A 20578-nucleotide genomic window follows, 5' to 3' on the forward strand; every position below is an offset into this window, starting at 1 on the left:
ACTCTGATTTTCCACCCATAACAAGACTATTGGGCACAATTTTTTGCCAAAGTCGCTTATTCATATTTTTACACCAAAATTTTTCCACCCTAAATCATGATTTTAAAACAATCTTATAACTAACAAAACTCAAAAATCTCGACACGAATTTTATATACGATTTTTCAAAATTTAAAAATCATAAAAAAAAAATATCAGGTTTCCATTTTTACGTAACGTAATATTCAAGCAACTCCCAAAAATCATATTATACATTATTACATATAGTGAAAATATGAAACAAGAACAATTATTATCAATAGAATTTTGTATCAAATCCTCAGCAACCCTAGGGTTAAGAAAAGAGAGCGGCGGCGGAATTCTGTCGGTCTAGTAGCAGACCAGCAGTGTGACTTCTCATTTGCAGATAGAGGTTGTCCGCGCAGTAGGGGAGCCAAATTCGAGCTATTGGGCCAAGAGGCGCTTAATGTCGGGGTGCAGGTGCGTCTTCTGTCAAGGTCATGAGGTAGGTGGGAGGCCAGATCCGATTGGATCAGCGCTTCATTTGGACGTTAGAAAACTTGCAGCGTTGAGCTAGCATTGTGGTCGAAGAGCAACAAGCAACTCGGCCATTTTCCCAATCAGATTCGTCTAGTTTTTTTGTGGGTCGCTGATTGACAATGAGATGGTTTGGTGGAAAGGCCGACTGCTGGAGACCCTGCTGTCGACGACGACGGTGGCGGTGATGGCTAGGCAGCATGAAGGGGCTTCGCTTCACTTAGCTTAGGTTTGGGCTTGGGCTTGGGCTGTTAGGCCTGGGTTCACTTCGAGCCAGCAGATTTCCAAGAACAGCGTGAAGACCAACATGTTGCCGAGGTTGTTGGCTGCTGAAAAGCCTAAGGCAAGTGCTGGTTCCGACCCTAAGGGGAAGGAAAAAGTACTTGCTTAGGGTTTCAAAGACATAGACATTCTGAACTCAAGCCTATTAAAGTATGAGTAATTTCTATAAACTTTTCTACGATGTTTCTAGTTATGATTTGTACCACAATTGCGTGTCTGCAAATTAGACTAAATGAATGATTATTCTTTAGAAAGCGAGGCTATTCTTACTTAATTAGGCTTGCGTGTTAGACTCTAGCCTGTTTTCGTGACTTGATTACTAATGCAATCAACTTCTATTCAAACTAAATAAATAATTAAATGAAACAAGAGAGTTGCAATAAAAATTGATGTTTATGGTGAAATTAATATACAAGAGAATTGCAATATTATGGTTCGGTTTCTTCGGTTCGACTTTGAGGGGTGGATTCAATTTGGTTTTGGTTTTGGTTTCGTCAGTTCGGTTTCGATCTATTACAGTTCGATCGGTGCCGGTTTGGTTTCGGTTTTACATCGCGGTCCGGTTTAACTTTTTGGTTCTGTACGCAATCGGCCCGGTTCTTTTCTTTCGGTTTTCGGTGTCGAAGCCTTTCTCCTGTAAAAGAAACGGCGCGAAAGCTTTGGGCTTTTGAACTAATGGAGTTGCAGAGCCGAGAATGAACACCTGTTCACACCTTTGCTCTTCTTTGTTAAACAAATGCAAGACCCTGAAAACCATGAAGCAAGTCCACGCCTTTGTGCACAAGACCGGGCTCGACACCGACCCCTTGGTCTTCGGCAAGCTCCTCCTCCACTGCGCCGTCACAATCTCCTCCGACGCACTCGACTACGCTCGCCGCCTCTTTCTTCATTTTCCATACCCAGATACGTTCATGTACAACACCCTTATCCGCGGACTCGCCGACTCCGATAACCCACACAATGCACTTCTCCTGTTCCATGACATGCGTCGGAAATATGTAAGACCGATCGATAGCTTCTCTTTCGCTTTCACGCTCAAGGCGGCGGCGAATTGCGGGTCGCTGAGGGAAGGGATGCAACTGCATTGTCAGGGTTTGTTGCATGGGTTACATACTCATGTTTTCGTTGGGACAACTCTGGTTAGTATGTATGGTGAATGTGGGTGTATTGGTCTTGCACGGAAGGTGTTCGATGAAATGCCTGAACCAAATGTGGTCGCTTGGAACGCGGTGCTTACGGCGTGTTTTAAGTGTGGGGATGTGGAGGGTGCGGAGGAAGTGTTTGGATCAATGCCTTGGAAAGATTTGACCTCGTGGAATATTGTGGTTGCGGGATACGTGAAGGCGGATGAGCTTGAGCTGGCGAAGGAAGCGTTTTGGAGGATGCCAGTGAAGGATGATGTGTCTTGGAGTACTATGATTGTTGGGTTTGCGCAGAGCGGTTGTTTTGATGAGGCATTTGGGTTTTTCGGGGAGCTACAGCGGAAGGGTGTTAGGCCAAATGAGGCTAGCTTGAGTGGGGTGCTGTCTGCGTGTGCGCAGGCTGGAGCGGTTGAGTTTGGTAGAATTTTGCATGGTTTGGTGGAGAAGGCTGGATTCCTTTCGATGATTTCAGTCAATAATGCACTCCTGGATATGTACTCTAAGTCTGGAAATGTGGAGATGGCTCGGTTGGTCTTTGAAAGAATGCCGGAGAGAAAGAGTGTTGTTTCTTGGACTTCGATGATAGCAGCACTTGCAATGCATGGTTATGGCAAAGAAGCAATACAATTTTTCTGCAGGATGGAAGCGTCTGGAGTTAGGCCTGATGGGATCGCATTCATTTCTGTTTTGTATGCTTGTAGTCATGCTGGGTTGGTTAACGAAGGATGTGAATATTTCTCTAAGATGAGAGATTTGTATGGTATAGAACCAGCTATTGACCATTACGGTTGTATGGTAGACCTGTACGGTCGAGCTGGAAAACTGCAGAAAGCCTATGATTTTGTATGTCAGTTGCCAATATCTCCTAATGCTATTGTTTGGCGAACTCTTCTTGGGGCTTGTAGCATTCATGGTAATGTAGAGTTGGCAGAACAAGTGAAGGAAATGCTTTCCAAACTTGACCCTGACAATGCAGGCGACCATGTTCTCTTGTCAAATGTGTATGCTGCTGCAGGGAAGTGGAAAGACGTTGCTGCTGTAAGAAGATCAATGGCTGACCAGAAGATTAAGAAAACTCCAGGTTGGAGCGTGATTGAAGTTGGCAAGGTCATGTATCGCTTTGTGGCGGGCGATAAATCAAACAAGATCACAGAAGAGGCTTATGAGAAGTTAAGGGAGATAATGCTGAAGCTTCGTGTTGGTGGAGGTTATTTGCCGGAGGTTGGGAGTGTTCTGCATGACATAGAAGTGGAGGACAAAGAAGATTCAGTGTTCATGCACGGTGAGAAACTTGCAGTAGCTTTTGGGTTGGCAAGATTGCCCGAGGGAAGGATGATAAGGATAGTGAAGAATTTGCGGGTTTGTAGAGACTGTCATACAGTGATGAAGCTGATTTCTAAGGTCTATAGATCAGAGATAGTGGTGAGGGATAGAAGCCGCTTTCACTCCTTCAAAGATGGCTGTTGTTCATGCAACGATTACTGGTGACTGGGGACTAACAAATTACTCAAATTAGTATTGCTTCGATCTGGAAGTTAAGAGAGCACAAAAGTCATAGCAGGAATATACTGGTCCTCAAAACCAAGAGAAGAAAGAATACCAACAATTTGGCCTTGGCTTATGTCATTCATCCAAAAATGAAAAATCTTCGAAGGAAGCCGTTGAACCTCCGGAGGGAATGAGGAAATCTGAAAACTTACTTCTAAATCAGAAACATACAAACTTCAAGTTACTTGCTTTTACTTTTTACCGTTGCCAATTTACCGGTTTTACCAAGTCCAAAATTCTCATAGGCTAAAGACATGATATGGAAAAGTCAACAAACTATGAGCTTCTGAGCTGACTGATATTGCTGGAACTATTATGGACACATATCTCATCTGGTTCTCAGAATACCAGCAGAAAAATCTCAGTAAAAACCAGTGGTCAGCATCTTCCTCCACAACTCCAAGCTCACAAAGTCCCTGATACTATTTTCTTTCTCCATTTCTGCACCATATCCATGGCGTTCTCTGCTGCATTCCATACATGTTCACGACCTTCCCTTATTCTTTCCTGCAGAACCCATAAACCCAATTTCCCTCAGACTTCTTGCTTCCACAGAACCCTAACGGTTAGGGCTTCAACCACTTTGGACTACTCCAAGCTCTCTGTGGACGATAAAGCTTCAGCTCCATCAAAGGTCAGAGACCCAATTGTTCCTTTTCTTACTTAGAATTCTGAAAATCCTTTCTTGTTTTCATTTCAGTTTATTCATGTAATTGTTATTCGTTCTGCATATGGATTTTAAAGGTTAGGTTTTGATTGTGGATTCAATACCCCTACATAAGTTGAATAATGATATGTTAGAAATTTGAGAACATTTAATGAAATTGTCAGTGATTTAGGCGGAATTGTCAAGACTAAGCAATAAGATGATATGCAAAAACGTAGATATATATGCATAGCAAGATGAGACATAACATACACAAGTTACATATGTTATTAGCTTCTAATAGCTTCTAATTTGGGCTAGGGTTTAGGCTTTTGGCCCAAACCTATGTTATTAGCTTTTTGTCTAATTACAATAAGTTTCTTGTATTAGGAACCTAATGAGTGTAGTTTGCTTGTCTGTTCGCTATGTTTTTTCATAGCTTATAGGCTCACTTTTAAGTGAGCGATTAGTTCAAATATAGTTGGTCTATCCTATGTACCACTGTGGCTCCTCCACGAATCTTTGTTCTGGCCATTGTTATGTGTCAGCTGGTGGCCATTGTTATGCATGTCAGCTTGTTCTTGGCATGCGCTATTATCAATGGAATTACCATTACTTAAAAAAAAACAAAACATACACAAGTTACATATTATATTAAATTATGTGAAAACCTAGATGGAAAACTTCCATCCTAATTGATATCGATGGCGCATTTACCAAAAGAAAATTTGGAAACTGTAATTACCAAGTGCATGGGCATAGGGGATCGGTGTGTAAAGAGATGCTATATAAATTTGAGGGTTTAGTACTACGTGTTTGTTACTTTGCCTCACAAATGAATGATGGTAGTTTATTGCAGACCAATAGTTGGCAATGGAAATTCAAGGATAATTCTATTAACATATACTATGAGGAGTATGAAAAGGAGAGAAAGGGTCCTTGTAAGAATATCCTTATGATACCAACGATTTCTGATGTTAGCACAGTTGAAGAATGGAGAGCAGTGGCAAGTAATATTGTTCAGCAAGTTGGTAATGTTAATTGGCGAGCTACTATCGTAGATTGGCCTGGTCTAGGGTACTCTGATAGGCCAAAGATGGACTACACTGCTGATGTGATGGAGAAATTTCTGGTCGACTTCATTAATTCAGTTGATGGTCCTCTAAGTGGCTCAGGTTAATGAGTAACTACTCTCTTTTGGTCAATGGTCAATTATTATACGACTATCATAGTATCATTTAATCTGCATTGCATTCTATCTTCTATATCTTTTTAGCAAGAAGTATAGTAGCACGGTTCTTTGAGCATGCATATGTTGTACTCGAGCTTCTTAACTAAATATAATTGCTAGAAAATTCAAACTGTCTTCATGCTTCCCTCCCCCTTCTAGTGGTGGAAAAAATATATGAAAAAATAAATTCACAGGATCTTTGTTTACTTCCTTTATGGAGTTTCTTTCTTTCTTATGATGAAGCCATGCTATTGCTTCTGTCTGGAATTTTTTAAATACAAGTCTTTTATTTTTGGGAGAATTCCACAAATGGTCACTCAACTATGACTCATTCGACACTTTGGTTACTCAAGTTTCAAATATATCACTTTTGTCACTCAAGTATTACACTGTCATTCACAAAAGTCACCCAAGGGGCATTTTTTCTCACAACAAAGTGACTTTTGTGAATGACAGTGTAATACTTAAGTGACCAAAGTAATATATTTGAAACTTGAGTGACCAAAGTGTCGAATGAGTCATAGTTGAGTGACCAAAGTGACTATTCTCCCTTTATTTTTTTATCTTGAAGTTCAGTTGCTAATACTTGTTGTTAGAACAACTACATCTTCTCCTAAACTTCAGCCATCTGATTCTCCTGCATTAACTACATAGGCTGTTATGATTCTTATGTATCAGTTTAGATCATAACTGTATATAGGATTTAATCACAGCATTGTAACTGCAGCAGCTAGCTGCGTATATATATATGTGTGTGTGTGTGTGTGTGTGTCCTTGCAGATATCAATACATTGAAAACTTACATTCGACACTTGTGCTATCAACCAGAAAATGATCTTGTGGTATTTGGAGGAGGACATGCTGCCACTTTAACTATCCGTGCTGCAAAGCGGGGTGCAGTAAAACCGAAAGCTATAGCTGCTATTGCACCCACCTGGGCAGGTCCCCTTCCTATTGTGTTTGGTCGAGATTCTAGCATGGAAACAAGGTATCTAAATAAAAACCTCAAAATACTGATGGAAAACTTTTAGTCATTGATTGGTAATTGGGAACCCAAATTGAAGATAATTATTCTGCAGGATCGCAGAGAAAGATCAATTAATCCATATAATTCATTTTCCTATTTGTAGACTCGTACACAATAATTCATTCCTTTGCTTTTATCTATTACGTGAAACTGATTGATCTCTCCATTTTGTTCACAACCAATAGGTATGGACTGCTTAGAGGCACCTTAAGAGCCCCTGCTTTAGGCTGGATGATGTATAACATGCTTGTCAGCAATGAGAAATCAATTGAATCTCAATACAAATCCCACGTCTATTCAAATCCTGACAATGTGACTCCTGGAATTATTGAAAGTAGATATGCCCTAACCAAAAGGAAAGGTGCTCGCTACGCGCCTGCTGCTTTCTTGACCGGTCTTCTTGATGCTGTACAATCCCGAGAGGAATTTCTTGAACTCTTTGCTGATATGGCAAACAAAAAGATACCGGTAGTTGTGGTGTCCACTAAAGGATCTCCAAAGAGGTCAAAAGCAGAGATGGAGGCTCTCAGGGAAGCCAAGGGAGTTAGTAAGTTTGCTGAGGTACCAGGCGCTCTTCTTCCGCAAGAGGAGTATCCAGCTATGGTTGCTGAGGAGCTTTACCAGTTCTTGCAAGAAAACTTTGAATCCAAAGATTAGAGTTTGTTTAGTTGCTAGATATATGGGTTTCCTTATACAACAGTTTTGTGATCAGAAAAGTTGCGGTACTACAGATCATATGACACTATGGTTTATGCTCCTAGAATTGTATACAAATGTGCATCTGCACAAGCGTTTTTTTCCTATCCTTTTGCTGATACTCTGACAGTGTTGTTCAAATTTATACACGCTTTTCTCTGGTCTTGCATGTCCAGAATCCTCATTTGTGTTTTTAGCATACATGAGCTAGCCTAACTCGGGAGACATTATAAAGAAATGGGATTCCGATAGGGCTTGTTCGATCCCTTCTAGTGTAAAGAGAAATCTCGTCTCAGTTTAAAGGATTTGTTTCATATGCATCCGAGCTTCCCCATTATTTGGAAGGACAAAACTTTGTAAATCCCCAAGACTGCAAGTGCAAGCAACATCTTTTGAATCCAATTCTATAGTGCTCTGGAGTTGGGCCGGTCTAAGAATCCGGAGGCCCGGTGTAAAATTAAAGTGTGGTCTTACTAATCATAGCCTTGTATAATGGAATTTCAAGGAAAAGATTTCCATGATCAAATTGACATAATGAAGAAATTGAAGAAAATGAAGAAAATTGTATACATGAAATTTTGGAGAACAATTTTGTTGCTTGACAATTTGTTGGGTCTTTGATTCATTAATTGGAGCAAAAATAATCGGAGTACAATATTGAAGTGTGAAACATGTTAAAATTTCAATTCAACAATCAGATACAACAAAACGACAAAATCTTATAAAAAAAATAAAAATAAAAAAAAACATTATCGTTTGTCACTAATTGAACAAAAGTTAAAAGACAAAGATCAGAAATTTAGTTAGTAGGAGCAAAGATTCTGAAGCACAGTCAGTGTGTGTTTGTCACCAACTACTCCTACCTCTCTGGTCTCTACCAAGCGCCAACGGAACCAAATATTGCATCTTCTCTTACATGTTATCCATTTTACATTTACTATTCATATTTCATAATGTCGTAATAAACAAGTTAAAAAAACGGAAACTCGCCGCCCCATACATTGAACTAATCGAACGGCTTACTTGTCTCTAGCGTCTGAATACTCTGGCCCTCAGAACTCTCTTAATGGCATTACACAGCTGAGTTCGGTGTTTGGTGTTTTTGTTGCAGGGCCATTTTACTATAAAATGTCCCCATCACAACTCACACGTCCCCATGTGTTTCCAAAAGGCCATGAAACGCCATGAAACCAAGTACGAATACCATAATTGAAGTAATGATACATTACGTGGAGCTAGCTTGTCCAGACCTAGCCTGCCAGAATACTGTGATGCCATGTACTATTTTTTTTGCAGGATGTACGTGATACCGTGTACTATGATTTCTGTATTTATGTGCGTATCCCATCACATCAAATCAGTAAGAACTGTAGCTAGCCCAATTTGTTAATGCATTTATGTGAGAAAAGACCCTCGGCCCTAAGCAAAATAGACTACTAATGTGAATCGACCCCCTTCATTATCGTGGGGTTTCGTATATGCTGTCCAGAAGTCGTACCTAACCCATAGGATTTCTGTATAGTTCAAATACCTTTTCCATAGCAATGTGGTTCATATTCTCTAATTTCTAGAATTTTTGTGATAATGAGGCAGAAAGGTATCCAATGTTCGTATATACTTTTCTTTTTTTTCGCGAAACAAGAAACAACAGAAGCAAGGAATCAGCTCCTCAGACGGAGGAGGAGGGATTCCATCATACAACAAAATATGGAATAGGAAGGAAGGAGGCTGTTGAACCCAACTATCCGGACACCTCTTCCTTCAAGCCAAGGAAGCTACTAGGTTTTTAGCTTTGTTAGCATCTGTACTAGTCCGACGCAAGATATTTCATTAGCCAAATGATTTCTGACCTAGTTAAATTTTTTATAGAGATATCTTTAACAATAGTATGGAGAAGATCAGCTAATTACTTGACGATTTGAGCTAAATTTTGAGAAAGCGGTAGTAGGAGGTCAGTGCTGGTCTGAAATGCTACCAGCATATCTTGAATGATAACTACTTCTGTCTAAATCAGTTTAGATGATTGGTTACATATATACTACGTACGTTGTAATCACTTAAGAAACAACATCGACTAGCAATCACTTCTAATGTCAAACATGTTTCTAGGTAATCAAAGTAGTTTTGTAGCTACGTGCGCATTCTGCTGACAGCAGTTAGCAACTAAAGTAATTGAAAGCTGTTCTTCAATTGTACGGTAATATATGCTATGTTTTATAGTTATAGGCTCGATCACTTTTTTTTTAATAAGGGGTTAGACGATATTTGTTTGTCAGAGGTACATAATGTAGGAAACAAATTTTACCCTCAATTCCGAAGGAAAAGAGTCAACCACACTCTGCAAACCGACCCCCCATCCCCCTATTTTATTAATAGAAGAACAGTTGACAAATACAAAAAAGTTGGGGGGCTAAATCAAAACCCAACAACCGAGAACAAGTTTAGGAAGAGACTCACTTTAATAAGTGAATGATTAGTTCGATTATAGTCTAGATTTTATGCTAAAAATTCTTGTACGCAAGCCTTATTGATCTCAGATATATGCCAAAGTTATTCTAATCTATGAATTCTAACTTATTGCCATGTAAAATTCAAGTAGCCAAACTATGATATACTTCACTTAATGATATCCATATGTACCACAGTGGTTCTCACCACAACTAGACATATCTTATAGAAGACAGTGGAAGAGTATGTAATGGTCATCCTGACATGCGTTCAATGAAATCCACATTTATTAAAAAAAAGCTTAGGCGTGTAATGAAATATTGACGATATCCTTGATGTTCAATTTCTCGTCTTTTACAAGTGTCAATTTAAAATATAACATGCTTTCGATATTTTATTTTAGTACATTTTTAGCCCATTATTCTACATCTAATACCAATATACAACTATACAATTTTCAATCGATACCTAGTATCTCTCAAATTTTCTATTTTTCACACTCAGTTTCATACAAAATTCTCCTATTATGACGATTTAACTAAGAAATACAGCATTAATAATAGATGAGGCAGGTCACTGTAATATAACTAAGCTCCAGTAGTCCGGTCTCTACTAACATTCAATCATTTGTCGGGAGCTGGGGCAAGTAGCTATGCGTCACGACTTCACGTGGGTAGGGTTGAAATATTAGAAAACGACGTCGTCCCCACAGTTACCTCTTTCCTCTGCCTTTTTCTTTTCATCTCGCAAATTCACTATTTTTCAAGTTTTGTTTGACCTGGTCAATCTTCTACTGGGGCCATTATTTTTCTGTTAATCTACATTTCCGACACGTAAGTCCTTGGAATATGACCCCACGAGAGTTTAGCAGGGCCCAACCTTTAATAACGAGATTTTAAATTTGGCCTTTTGGACAGCGGCTCCAAGCTGTACGTACCAAAGGCCCAATGCTAAAGTACACGTGTGAGATTGTGACATGTGTTTCTTCTGCTTCTTTATTTATTTTTTACTTTTCTCTTCCTGGTATTAAATGGAATTCTCTGTTCAAATTCCTCGACAGATGAATTTTTGGCCACCATCCTTGACTCTTTAAGTCTGGTTGGATAAAGTTTGTTGGGCAATTCATATGAGGTGCAATTGGATCCATATGAGTCCTGTAGATTCGGCTGTACGTTATTGCGCAATCTTTTATGGGTTAGGCTGCAATAACTTGTAGGGTACGTGTGCCGGCTCTGATTGTTAAAATAGAGATGGTTTAGGTTGTTTTATAGTTTTGTTTGTTTTAAGCTATGGGCATTGGTTGAGAATTATGCTTAGATTGGGTTGAGCAATTATTAAGGTCAACTTAGTTTTGTTTTATTTAGGTCATTGTTTTATTTGTAAAGTCAATAAGTTTCGACTGATGTTGATGATAATAATTATTTTTGGTGCTAAAATTATTTTACTTTTTTTTTTAACTTTAAATCTAAATTCTTTTGTCTCTCGAAACTTCTAATTTGACCACATGTCTCATTGTATACTCCAATCTGATCGTTTGCGTCTCATTCACTAATCCATCAATTTCTTCATATAGTGTTGTCCACTCAAACTAATTTTAGGTCTTCAATCACGCAAGAAATACACCATTTACATAACCAAGGCTAAAAATTCACCTTCAATGGATGCGCATGTCACCACTTTATCAAGAAATTAACATAATAATTTACTAATAGCTAGCTATGACACACCTTTAGTGCCTTGTACCCGTATTTGCTATATTTTAGTATAAAGATAGAGGCTTGACATTACTATTGAACTATCTCCAGGATATATGGGGAGTAGACCAAGTCCTCCCACGAGTTTATTGCAGTTTAATCTCTACATTGAAAACAAATTATATATCCATTAGGTTAGGTGTTCTTTTTCATTTTCGAAAGAGGGGACTTGAATATAAAACCTAATCTATTACGAGAAACATTATTCAGGTATGCCCTAGCGACTTTCTGAAAAGGAGACCAAATAGTGGACAAAACCCTCAGAGCCAGGATGGAAATGAAGTCAACATCAATCTAATTATTGAAGGAAAAGACACTTACTTACTTTCCAAGGGTAGACCCCCCTGTGTGTTCTGGCTTAGTCGGTGTATCCACTGTACATAATATACACATAAAAATTCACGAATTGTGATATTTTCTTTCTTCTCATACTCATTACAAGTATTTTCATAAGGATTTTAGTTTGTTAAATTTGTGGTATACAACTATACTTGGTAAGTACCCAAAGTGGCCGAGTGAGTTCACACTAGTTTTCCAGAACTAAAAGGATTATCAATTACATGATCACACACATATTATGATTTTAATGCATTATTTATTTAAGAGAATTCCACAAATGATCACTTAACTATGACTCATTTGATACTTTAGTCACTGAAGTTTCAAATATATCATTTTGGTCACTCAACTATTACACTGTCAATCACTTAAGTCACTACAAGAGTATTTTTTATTATTTTTTTTCAATGAAAAAAAATAACAAAGTGACTTAAGTGATTGACAATGTAATAGTTGAGTGACCAAACTGATATATTTGAAACTTCAGTGACTAAAGTGTCGAATGAGTCATAGTTGAGTGACCATTTGTGAAATTTTCCCTATTTATTTCATCCCAACGCATTGTTTATAAGTGGGAGTGGCACTGTTTGATCGAGATTAGTTTGAGACAAGGAGGGTACGTGTGTTGTGCTTGTTTGATCGCAATCAACAGAAAGTTGGATCCATGGCTGAAATTGTCTTGTCTAAATGTTATTGGACAAAATAAGAGTCAATTTAGTCGGAATTAAAAGAGCGATTAGAATACTATTGTTATAGGCCCATCAAGAAGGTCACAAACTCTTGGATTATTCAAAAGGTTGTCATTTTAGATGTTTCGAGTAGCTCGAATAAAAAAGTTGATGCAAAATATTAAATAAGATTGTCGTAACTTTAATTTGGGTGTCCTTTTGGACACAAAATGTCGAAAAGCTATTCAAGAAATCTAGAACACTCACTTTGTTAGCTCATCGCATCATATTTATGCCAAATATATTCGTTTTATTAGTTTGTTTTTAATCTAAATTTGGTTCTGTATATGAGCACAATTCATGCTTTGTATATGTAGTCCAATAAGGCAATAAATACTACCGTAATACAATTTTCTCTACTTTGTTGCTTCTTTTTTTTTTTACAGTATTAATTTATTTTTCTAAATTTTGACACCCGATTTACTTAATTTTAGGGCATTTTTAACAAACTCTTTATTTTGACTCTTTAGCTACTTTGAAGAGTGTGTTTACTTTATTTTTTTTATCTATTTTAACAACTGCAGTAGACTTCTAATAACACGACCTGACTGCCGCCTCACGGACATGGAGCTAGGGCTCCGATGCATGGAAATGAAAGAAAATCAAACATGAATGGACGTAATCTTACATTATTGTCAAACCAATATACACAATGGGGCCGTAATTAAGACATATTACCTGCACATATTGTGACAAGTTCGTTAATTGCAAACATACAAGTACTCCCGTTGAGTTGAGAGGTTGATATGGATCGATGCATTGCATCGATAATAACGATATATGTGAGTCCATCATGTTCGGACTAATCAGTTTGGAAAAACTCATTGTTCAAAAAAAAAAAAAAATCAGTTTGGAAAAACTTGATAATTGGGTAATTGGTAGGACATGAAAATTAAAGCTAGCACGCACGGTACGTCGGTGGATCTTCTTATTAAGGTCGCTCTTGCAGGTGGATTTGACTGAGGAATATGTACATGTATTACAGAAAAATGGAAAATGAGTACTCGTATGTGTCTACAGTCTATTAGTAACTACCCATAATTTTGATCCAGAGAGAGAGAGAGAGGATCATATAATTAAGTCTGGTTCGCACCTCAACTTTTGGTGTAATTTCCACGTATACTCTTGTTTTTGTATATCTTTGGGAAGAATCTTGGTTTGATCCCCTTATTCTTTTTATATTTTGCTAAATTTTAATAAAAAAACAGACGGTGAGTTTCAAGAAGTGGCAGCCTTCTATCTTTCGGAATTTTGAATAGGCGTTTGACGTCTAAGATCAATTATTGCTAATAGTATTGTGTAATCGGTAATCTTGTATTTGTTTTATATAATAGAAATGGGAGAAACAGAATTAATGGACCGAAAGAAATATTGCAAGAATTTCAATTACATGACTTATGGTTTTAGTGCATCACACATGCATGTAATAGTTTGTTGCACACTTGTATCACACAACTAGTATTATTGCACCACTTGATGCTGTTCAATCCCATTCAACAAGGGACGAATAAAATGTGGCTTCTTATATTGTCTTAGTTATATATTTCCATTTAATTAGGTAGCAACATGGGAGCTGGAATCAAAAACATGAAAACAACGTCCTCGTGTTGCATTACTATCACATATAGTTACGGCCTAGTCAGGATACATACATGTATAGCTGGAAATAAAATTGTGACAAACAAGTTCTAACAATAATAAGAGTGCTACACTTTAAGCTGAGAATTGAGGTTGTTCAGATTCATAATAACTAACCTTATAGTGATCCATCAAGGAGCTACTAACTAAAATAAGCTAATAAATGCGGGTTTCATACTAAAATTTCATATTTTTGGAGACAAATATTTCTTAAAATTGTTGATGTTAGCTGTGACCTTTACTAGCTAGTAGGACATGAAATTAAAGCTAACATGGAATTTCTCAATCAAGCATTCTAGCATCTTACGCAACTCTAACAGCTTCCCCCATATTTTGATTTTTATCTATTTTAGAAAAAAATGAGACTCTTTTGCTCAAATAGATTTCCTATAACTATCCCCCTATTTTAGGGATAGTGAGGAAAGAGAAACCAACATTTCTTAAATTTACAGCAATCTCTAAAATTTTAAAAAAGAATATAGAGATTTTAGAGATTGCGCTGCAAAATAGAGAATCTATTGGAGTTGGAGAAGAAAATGAGGCTAAAGTTTTGACTTTTACTTCCTTATAATATAGAAATTGTAGGGAAGCTGTTGGAGTTGCTCTAAGAGCATGTTTAGCAATGCTAGCCATTTTTGTGTTAAGTTTTAGCTAAAATAGCTAAAAAATCATTTTAGTTAGTCACTTTAGAAATATGTCTGTATCAATGCTCTCTATTTTAGCTAGTTTTAAATTTATATTATTTTTTAAATAAAGATTAAATAGTTTAAATGTATTTATAAATTACATAAAATAACTTAAAATTAATGTTTTAAATTATAGAAAGCCTCATCTCGCTATCTATATTTAGGAGCGAAATAGTTAAAAGTTATTATAGAGAGTCACTTAGGAGTCTGGTGCAACTGCTAAAATAAATAAAAAGCTAAATATGCTCTCCAAAATAACTAAGGAGCCAAAGCTTTTTATTTATTTTAGCAGCCGCACCAGACTCCTAAATAACTATTTATTATAACTTTTAGCTATCTCGCTCATAAATATAGAGAGTGGGATGAGGCTCTCTATAGTTTAAAACATTTATTTTAAGTTATTTTATGTAATTTATAAATACATTTAAACTATTTAATATTCATTAAAAAAATAATATAAATTAAAAACTAGCTAAAATAGATAGCATTGATGCAGACGTAATTCTAAAGTGGCTAGCTAAAATGACTTTTTAGCTAAAATTTGACTAAAAAATGGCTAGCATTGCTAAAGATGCTCTAAGATTTTGTTTTCCTTCATTGTTTTCTTTGATGAAGATGGAACCAATCAGTAGAATCAATGGTTTAGATTAAAGCTTTTGGAATTCTACATTACAAAAAGTGAATAGTGAAATTTGAGTTATAAGAAATTATACCACACACAATAATGCCGAAATTTTTCGTATGTATTAAAATTCCATACTCATTATACACCGATCTAAAATAGGAAGAATATTAACATTAATGGAACCGTGTGTCGAATTCACCGCTTCTGCACAACACCAACAATATCATTGATTAGTACATATGAAAGATCACAGAGAGGGCTAAAGCAACTCAATAACCACATAACAATGACAATAACGAATTAATAATGACGCTGTTTGTGTCTAATAATCTGAAGTAAAACGACCTAAGTTACTAAATATAGAAAGAAAACCCAGATTTTGCTCAATCATTGTGTCTTTCTTCTACTTCATTGGGCCATATTATAGTTTTCTATCTTAAAGTCTGGAAATGGACGTCTGTTATAGTTTTTGTTCGGTAATGCAGCACTCATAGATGACACAACTAATAACTAATATCCCTTTGCATGTGTTTGTTTCAAATCGTTTTCTCCCCAACTTTAATCATAACACCTTATGGTGTTGTTAGTGGTTGGAACACTTGAGTAGGATAAAAATCGATCTCATACCCAAAAAAAAAAAAACACTTCTGCAAATATTAGAAACCAATGAACCAAAAAATCAAACGAAGAATAAAAAGAAGAGTAGAAGAATGGAGCAACTTACACGTACGTGAGGTAACTAATCTATGGCGGGTGATAAAGTGATTTTGGGTTTACATCCAAAATTAATATGCAATGGATGAAGTGGCATAAACCCTTATAAACTCATAGGCAATGTAATGTCCCATTTTTCACATGTGAGACGTATATATTCTCAACACGCCCCTACACGTGTGACCAATTTTCAAGTCATACAGGTGGACAACTTTGGGTGACGTGGAGCATGTGTGTGTAGCCATGAGGCATGCACATGTGGAATAACCCGCTCTGATACCATGATAAAATAATCTGGGGCAATGGATGATGTGGCCCAAACATTTATAAACTCACAAGCAATGTCTCATTTTTTCCATGTGAGATGTATATATTCTCAACAATGGGTACATCACGTGAAAGTATTCAGAGATGTAGTTCATGAATTGCATAGTTTTTTTTCTTAAGACCCCAATATGCTAAATAATTATTTAAACTCACACTATAGTAATTACAAAAAAGATTATGAATTATCATCATTAACTACAAGTTAAGCAACAATCCATTAGACCGATAAACCAGGTGTGAATGTATAGTGGTTACTTGAATCTAAAATCACAATGTACCTCAAAAAAAAAAAAAATCGCAATGACATTCTTGAAACTCTCTTCGTAATTGTCGTTTTGGACGAGTGTCGCTACTAAATACAACATTATCCTCATATGTTGTTGCAATATAGTTCTATTCAATTTTACATAAAAATTTATTCTCTTTTTCTGTTGGTATTTCGATCTCAAGACTCTTGACATTTTCATGGTCTTTGATCTTTTAGTCCTTCATTTGTCCGAGTTGTTTAAGTAGTACGAATGGTTGAATAACTAAATGAAAGGAACAAACAAACAAGCGGTCTCTTGTTGGACCCCCGGCCTTTTCAAATTCTATGTCATATTGAATGAAAACGTAATCGCTCCAACAACGAACAGTACGTTGGAGACCCTTCTTGAACCCTAGCTGCACAGCCCTAGCTGCACAGCTAGTGCTTGGTCACAAATTCACAATGGAAATGCCCGAACCGATCGAAGATGGCATTGTTCTGATACGTGTACGTAGCAGTGCCATTAAATCTAGAGGCAAACTTAACAAACTCTATACCTGATTACACTGTTTGATTGTTCAGTTTGGACCGTTTAAATCCAATAAAGAAGAAAGCAAGGGCAGCTTTCTAACCTCTGTTGGCTCTGTGTGTCGATTCATTATTAGCATAATGGCTTGGACTTGATTTCGTGCGGCCATGTGGCTGTGCAGATTTCTTGTCTACCATCATCAAGAAACCAACAAACTCGTTCGATAATCCAGTCATTGATATCATCGATGATCAATATCTTGATCGCTTTTTCTATCACAGACAGGGCCGGTCCTGAGAAGAATTCAAAGACCTAGTGCGAAAATTTGACAGAAGCCTTATGTTCATTGCATAATGATTTAAAAAAAAAAAAAATGGGTACAACAAAAAAAATGTTATTACTGTTGTAGAGAAACTGAATTTGAGAGAAATTTGCTGTGTATTCTTATTGATAATAGGGGCCTCTTTATATAGAGGATTACAATGCATAGAATCTCAATCATACAAGGAAAGTAATTCTACATTGATTAGGATTCTAAATCCTTCTAATCGAATCGTATTACCACTAGATCAAGTAACCTAGAGTTTGGGCTAAACACAAATTAGGTTTTCCTTGAACACTCCCCCTTGTGTTGCCCAAATGCGGTGCTTCTCTCGTTGCCTCATTAAAAACCTTGGCGAGTAACAAAAACCCAGTGGGACAAAAATAACCTCGGTCGAAGGGGAAAAAGAGCACAACACACCCTTCACGATTCGAGACAAACATGTAGACATCTCCCCCTGATGTCTGCACCTCCCCCTGATGACTACGATCATGGGAGTTCAGGTAATTTTCGCAAGCCAATTCTTGCCACATGTTTCTCGAACGTGGATTTGGGCAATGACTTAGTAAACAAGTCTGCCACATTATCCTCAGATCGGACCTGGTTCACTTTGATCTTGAGGAGCTTCTGTTGTTGCTGATTGTAGAAGAATTTAGGCGATATATGCTTGGTCTTGTCGCCTTTGATGTAGCCTTGCTTCATTTGTTCAATGCAAGCAGCATTATCCTCATAAATGCTCGTTGGCTCATCTGTGGTAGACTTCAAACCACAATTGCTTCGAACATGCGTAACTATGGATCGAAGCCATATACATTCACGAACTGTTTCGTGAAGAGCAATAATCTCTGCATGATTCGAAGAGGTAGCGATTAAGGTCTACTTGGTAGACCTCCAAGATATCGCGGTCTTTCCCATGGTAAAAACATAACCAGTTTGGGAGCGACATTTGTGTGGGTCAGAGAGATACCCAGCATCAGCAAAACCTTCCAAAACACTTATATCGTTTTGGATTGGGGATAGGGAACGCAATCCACCATGTATAGCGTCCCTAGTATTTGATGGGTCCGAATCCATCATCTCTCTATAGGGATATAACAAGCCCATATCGATCGTACCACTTAGGTATCGAAAGATATCTTTAACACCAGTCCAATGGCGTCGTGTTGGCGCAGAGCTATATCTAGCTAGCAAGTTCACTGCGAATGAGATATCCGGTCTTGTGCATTGTGCCAAGTACAATAATGCGCTTATTGCACTTAGGTAGGGCACTTCCGCCTCTAGCACATCTTCATCGTTATCTTTTGGACGAAATTGATCCTTCTTTGGATCAAGACTACGGACGACCATTAGGGTGCTTGAAGGCTTAATTTTATCAGTGTTGAAACGCCTAAGCATCTTTTGGGTATAAGCTGATTGATGAATCAGAATACCATCTCTACGGTGCTCAAGTTCCAAACCGAGGCAAAACCGTGTTTTCCCAAGATCTTTCATCTCAAACTCGGATTTCAAGTGTTCAGCGGTTTCCCTTAACTCTTTAAGGGTGCCAATTATGTTCATGTCATCAACATAAACCGCTACTATTGCAAATCCGGAACTTGTCATTTTTATGAACACACATGGGCATAGTTCATTGTTGACATATCCCTTTCCAATCAAGTAGTCACTTAGACGGTTATACCACATCCGTCCGGATTGTTTCAATCCATATAGTGAGCGTTTCAATCTAATCGCAAACGCGCTCCGTGGTTTAGAGCCACTTGATTTGGGTAATTGAATTCCGTCTGGAATCTTCATGTATATCTCTGTATCTAGATCCCCATATAGATACGCAGTAACCACATCCATAAGCTGCATATTCAGTTTTTTGAAACTACCAAACTGACAAGGTAGCGGAACGTAATGACGTCCATTACGGGAGAATAGGTCTCCTCGTAGTCGATTCCAGGGCGTTGTGAGAAACCTTAGCGCCACAAGGCGAGCTTTGTACCTTACAACCTCGTTTTTCTCATTACGCTTTCTAACGAATACCCATTTGTGACCACCTGGTTTGGTGTTTGGCGGTATTGGCACAACTGGTCCGAATACCTTTCTTTTCGCTAGAGAATCAAGTTCTGCCTGGATCGCATCTTTCCACTTTGGCCAATCAGCTCTACGTTGGCATTCATCAACGGAGCGTGGTTCGATGTCATCGGTCTCAATAATCTCACGCGCCACTGAATACGCGAATACATCATCAATGATGACGGAGTTTCTTTCCCACGTCCCATGTACACTAGTGTAATTAACAGAGATCTCTACGTTCTTAGGGATATGTTCTAACATTGAGGCGTCCCCCAATGATGTCTCATGGACATAACCATAATCCGGAACATTCTCATGGGACGGATTTTGAGTATCAATGATCAAAGGATTTGTTTGTGCCTCATTCGCCTTCTTTCTAGGGCGAGTATCCTTCGAACCAATTGGTCTACCGTGCTTTCTTGCGGGACCTACGGCCATAGATGCCACATCATTGCCATGTTGGGCAATGGCGCCATCTCCTGGTGTGACAGGAGTGGCGTGATGTCCAATATTTGAGACATCGATTTTTGCAGGCATGTTTATAGCATGTATGTGTGATCTCGTCACTTTGGCAACATCAGAAAACGCATCAGGCAGAGTGTCTGCTACGTTCTGGAGCTCGATTATTCTTCGCACTTCAAGTTCGGACTGTGCGGTACGGGGATCGAGATGAGACATAGTGGGGACAGACCACGACAATTCCTGTCGTTCCTGTTGAACATTTGTGTTCTTATCTCCCCCTAACGACGGGAAGACTGTCTCATCAAAGTGACAATCCGCAAATCTAGCGGTAAAGAGATCGCCTGTCAAGGGTTCAAGGTAGCGGACGATCGTTGGAGATTCATATCCAACATAAATGCCCATTCGTCGTTGTGGACCCATCTTAGTACGTTGTGGCGGCGTAATAGGCACATAAATGGCACACCCAAAAATGAGTAAGTGCGAGATATCAGGCTCGTACCCAGTCACTAGCTGTAACACAGAGTAAGATTGAGTGGCAGTGGGTCGTAGACGAATTAGCGTCGCTGCATGCAATATTGCATATCCCCAA

The 20578-nt window shown here is 38.0% G+C and overlaps 2 protein-coding genes across 2 annotated transcripts; both read left to right on the forward strand.

The window, feature by feature from the left end:
* The first annotated feature begins 1274 nt into the window (after positions 1 to 1274).
* Positions 1275 to 3483, forward strand: LOC112179584 (pentatricopeptide repeat-containing protein At1g74630). The gene has a single exon (XM_024318047.2). The coding sequence runs from the start codon at positions 1515 to 1517 to the stop codon at positions 3447 to 3449; it is 1935 nt and encodes a 644-aa protein (XP_024173815.1). The 5' UTR covers positions 1275 to 1514; the 3' UTR covers positions 3450 to 3483.
* Positions 3484 to 3810: 327 nt separating this feature from the next.
* On the forward strand, positions 3811 to 7293 carry LOC112179585. Its single transcript, XM_024318048.2, has 4 exons — positions 3811 to 4143; positions 5015 to 5330; positions 6215 to 6374; positions 6599 to 7293. Exons 1-4 carry the CDS (start codon positions 3964 to 3966, stop codon positions 7068 to 7070), a joined length of 1128 nt encoding a protein of 375 aa, XP_024173816.1. The 5' UTR covers positions 3811 to 3963; the 3' UTR covers positions 7071 to 7293.
* Positions 7294 to 20578: the final 13285 nt, after the last annotated feature.

This window comes from Rosa chinensis, chromosome 7 (assembly GCF_002994745.2).
Source record: "Rosa chinensis cultivar Old Blush chromosome 7, RchiOBHm-V2, whole genome shotgun sequence".
Classification (NCBI taxonomy): domain Eukaryota; kingdom Viridiplantae; phylum Streptophyta; class Magnoliopsida; order Rosales; family Rosaceae; genus Rosa; species Rosa chinensis.

Bases quoted from the DNA above. Each gene is read 5' to 3' on its own strand.
- LOC112179584 (XM_024318047.2), top strand. From the start codon at position 1,515: ATGAACACCTGTTCACACCTTTGCTCTTCTTTGTTAAACAAATGCAAG.
- LOC112179585 (XM_024318048.2), top strand. From the start codon at position 3,964: ATGGCGTTCTCTGCTGCATTCCATACATGTTCACGACCTTCCCTTATT. The intron at 4,144-5,014 runs GTCAGAGACCCA...AGTTTATTGCAG, and splicing joins AAGCTTCAGCTCCATCAAAG to ACCAATAGTTGGCAATGGAA. The intron at 5,331-6,214 runs GTTAATGAGTAA...GCTATCAACCAG, and splicing joins TGGTCCTCTAAGTGGCTCAG to AAAATGATCTTGTGGTATTT.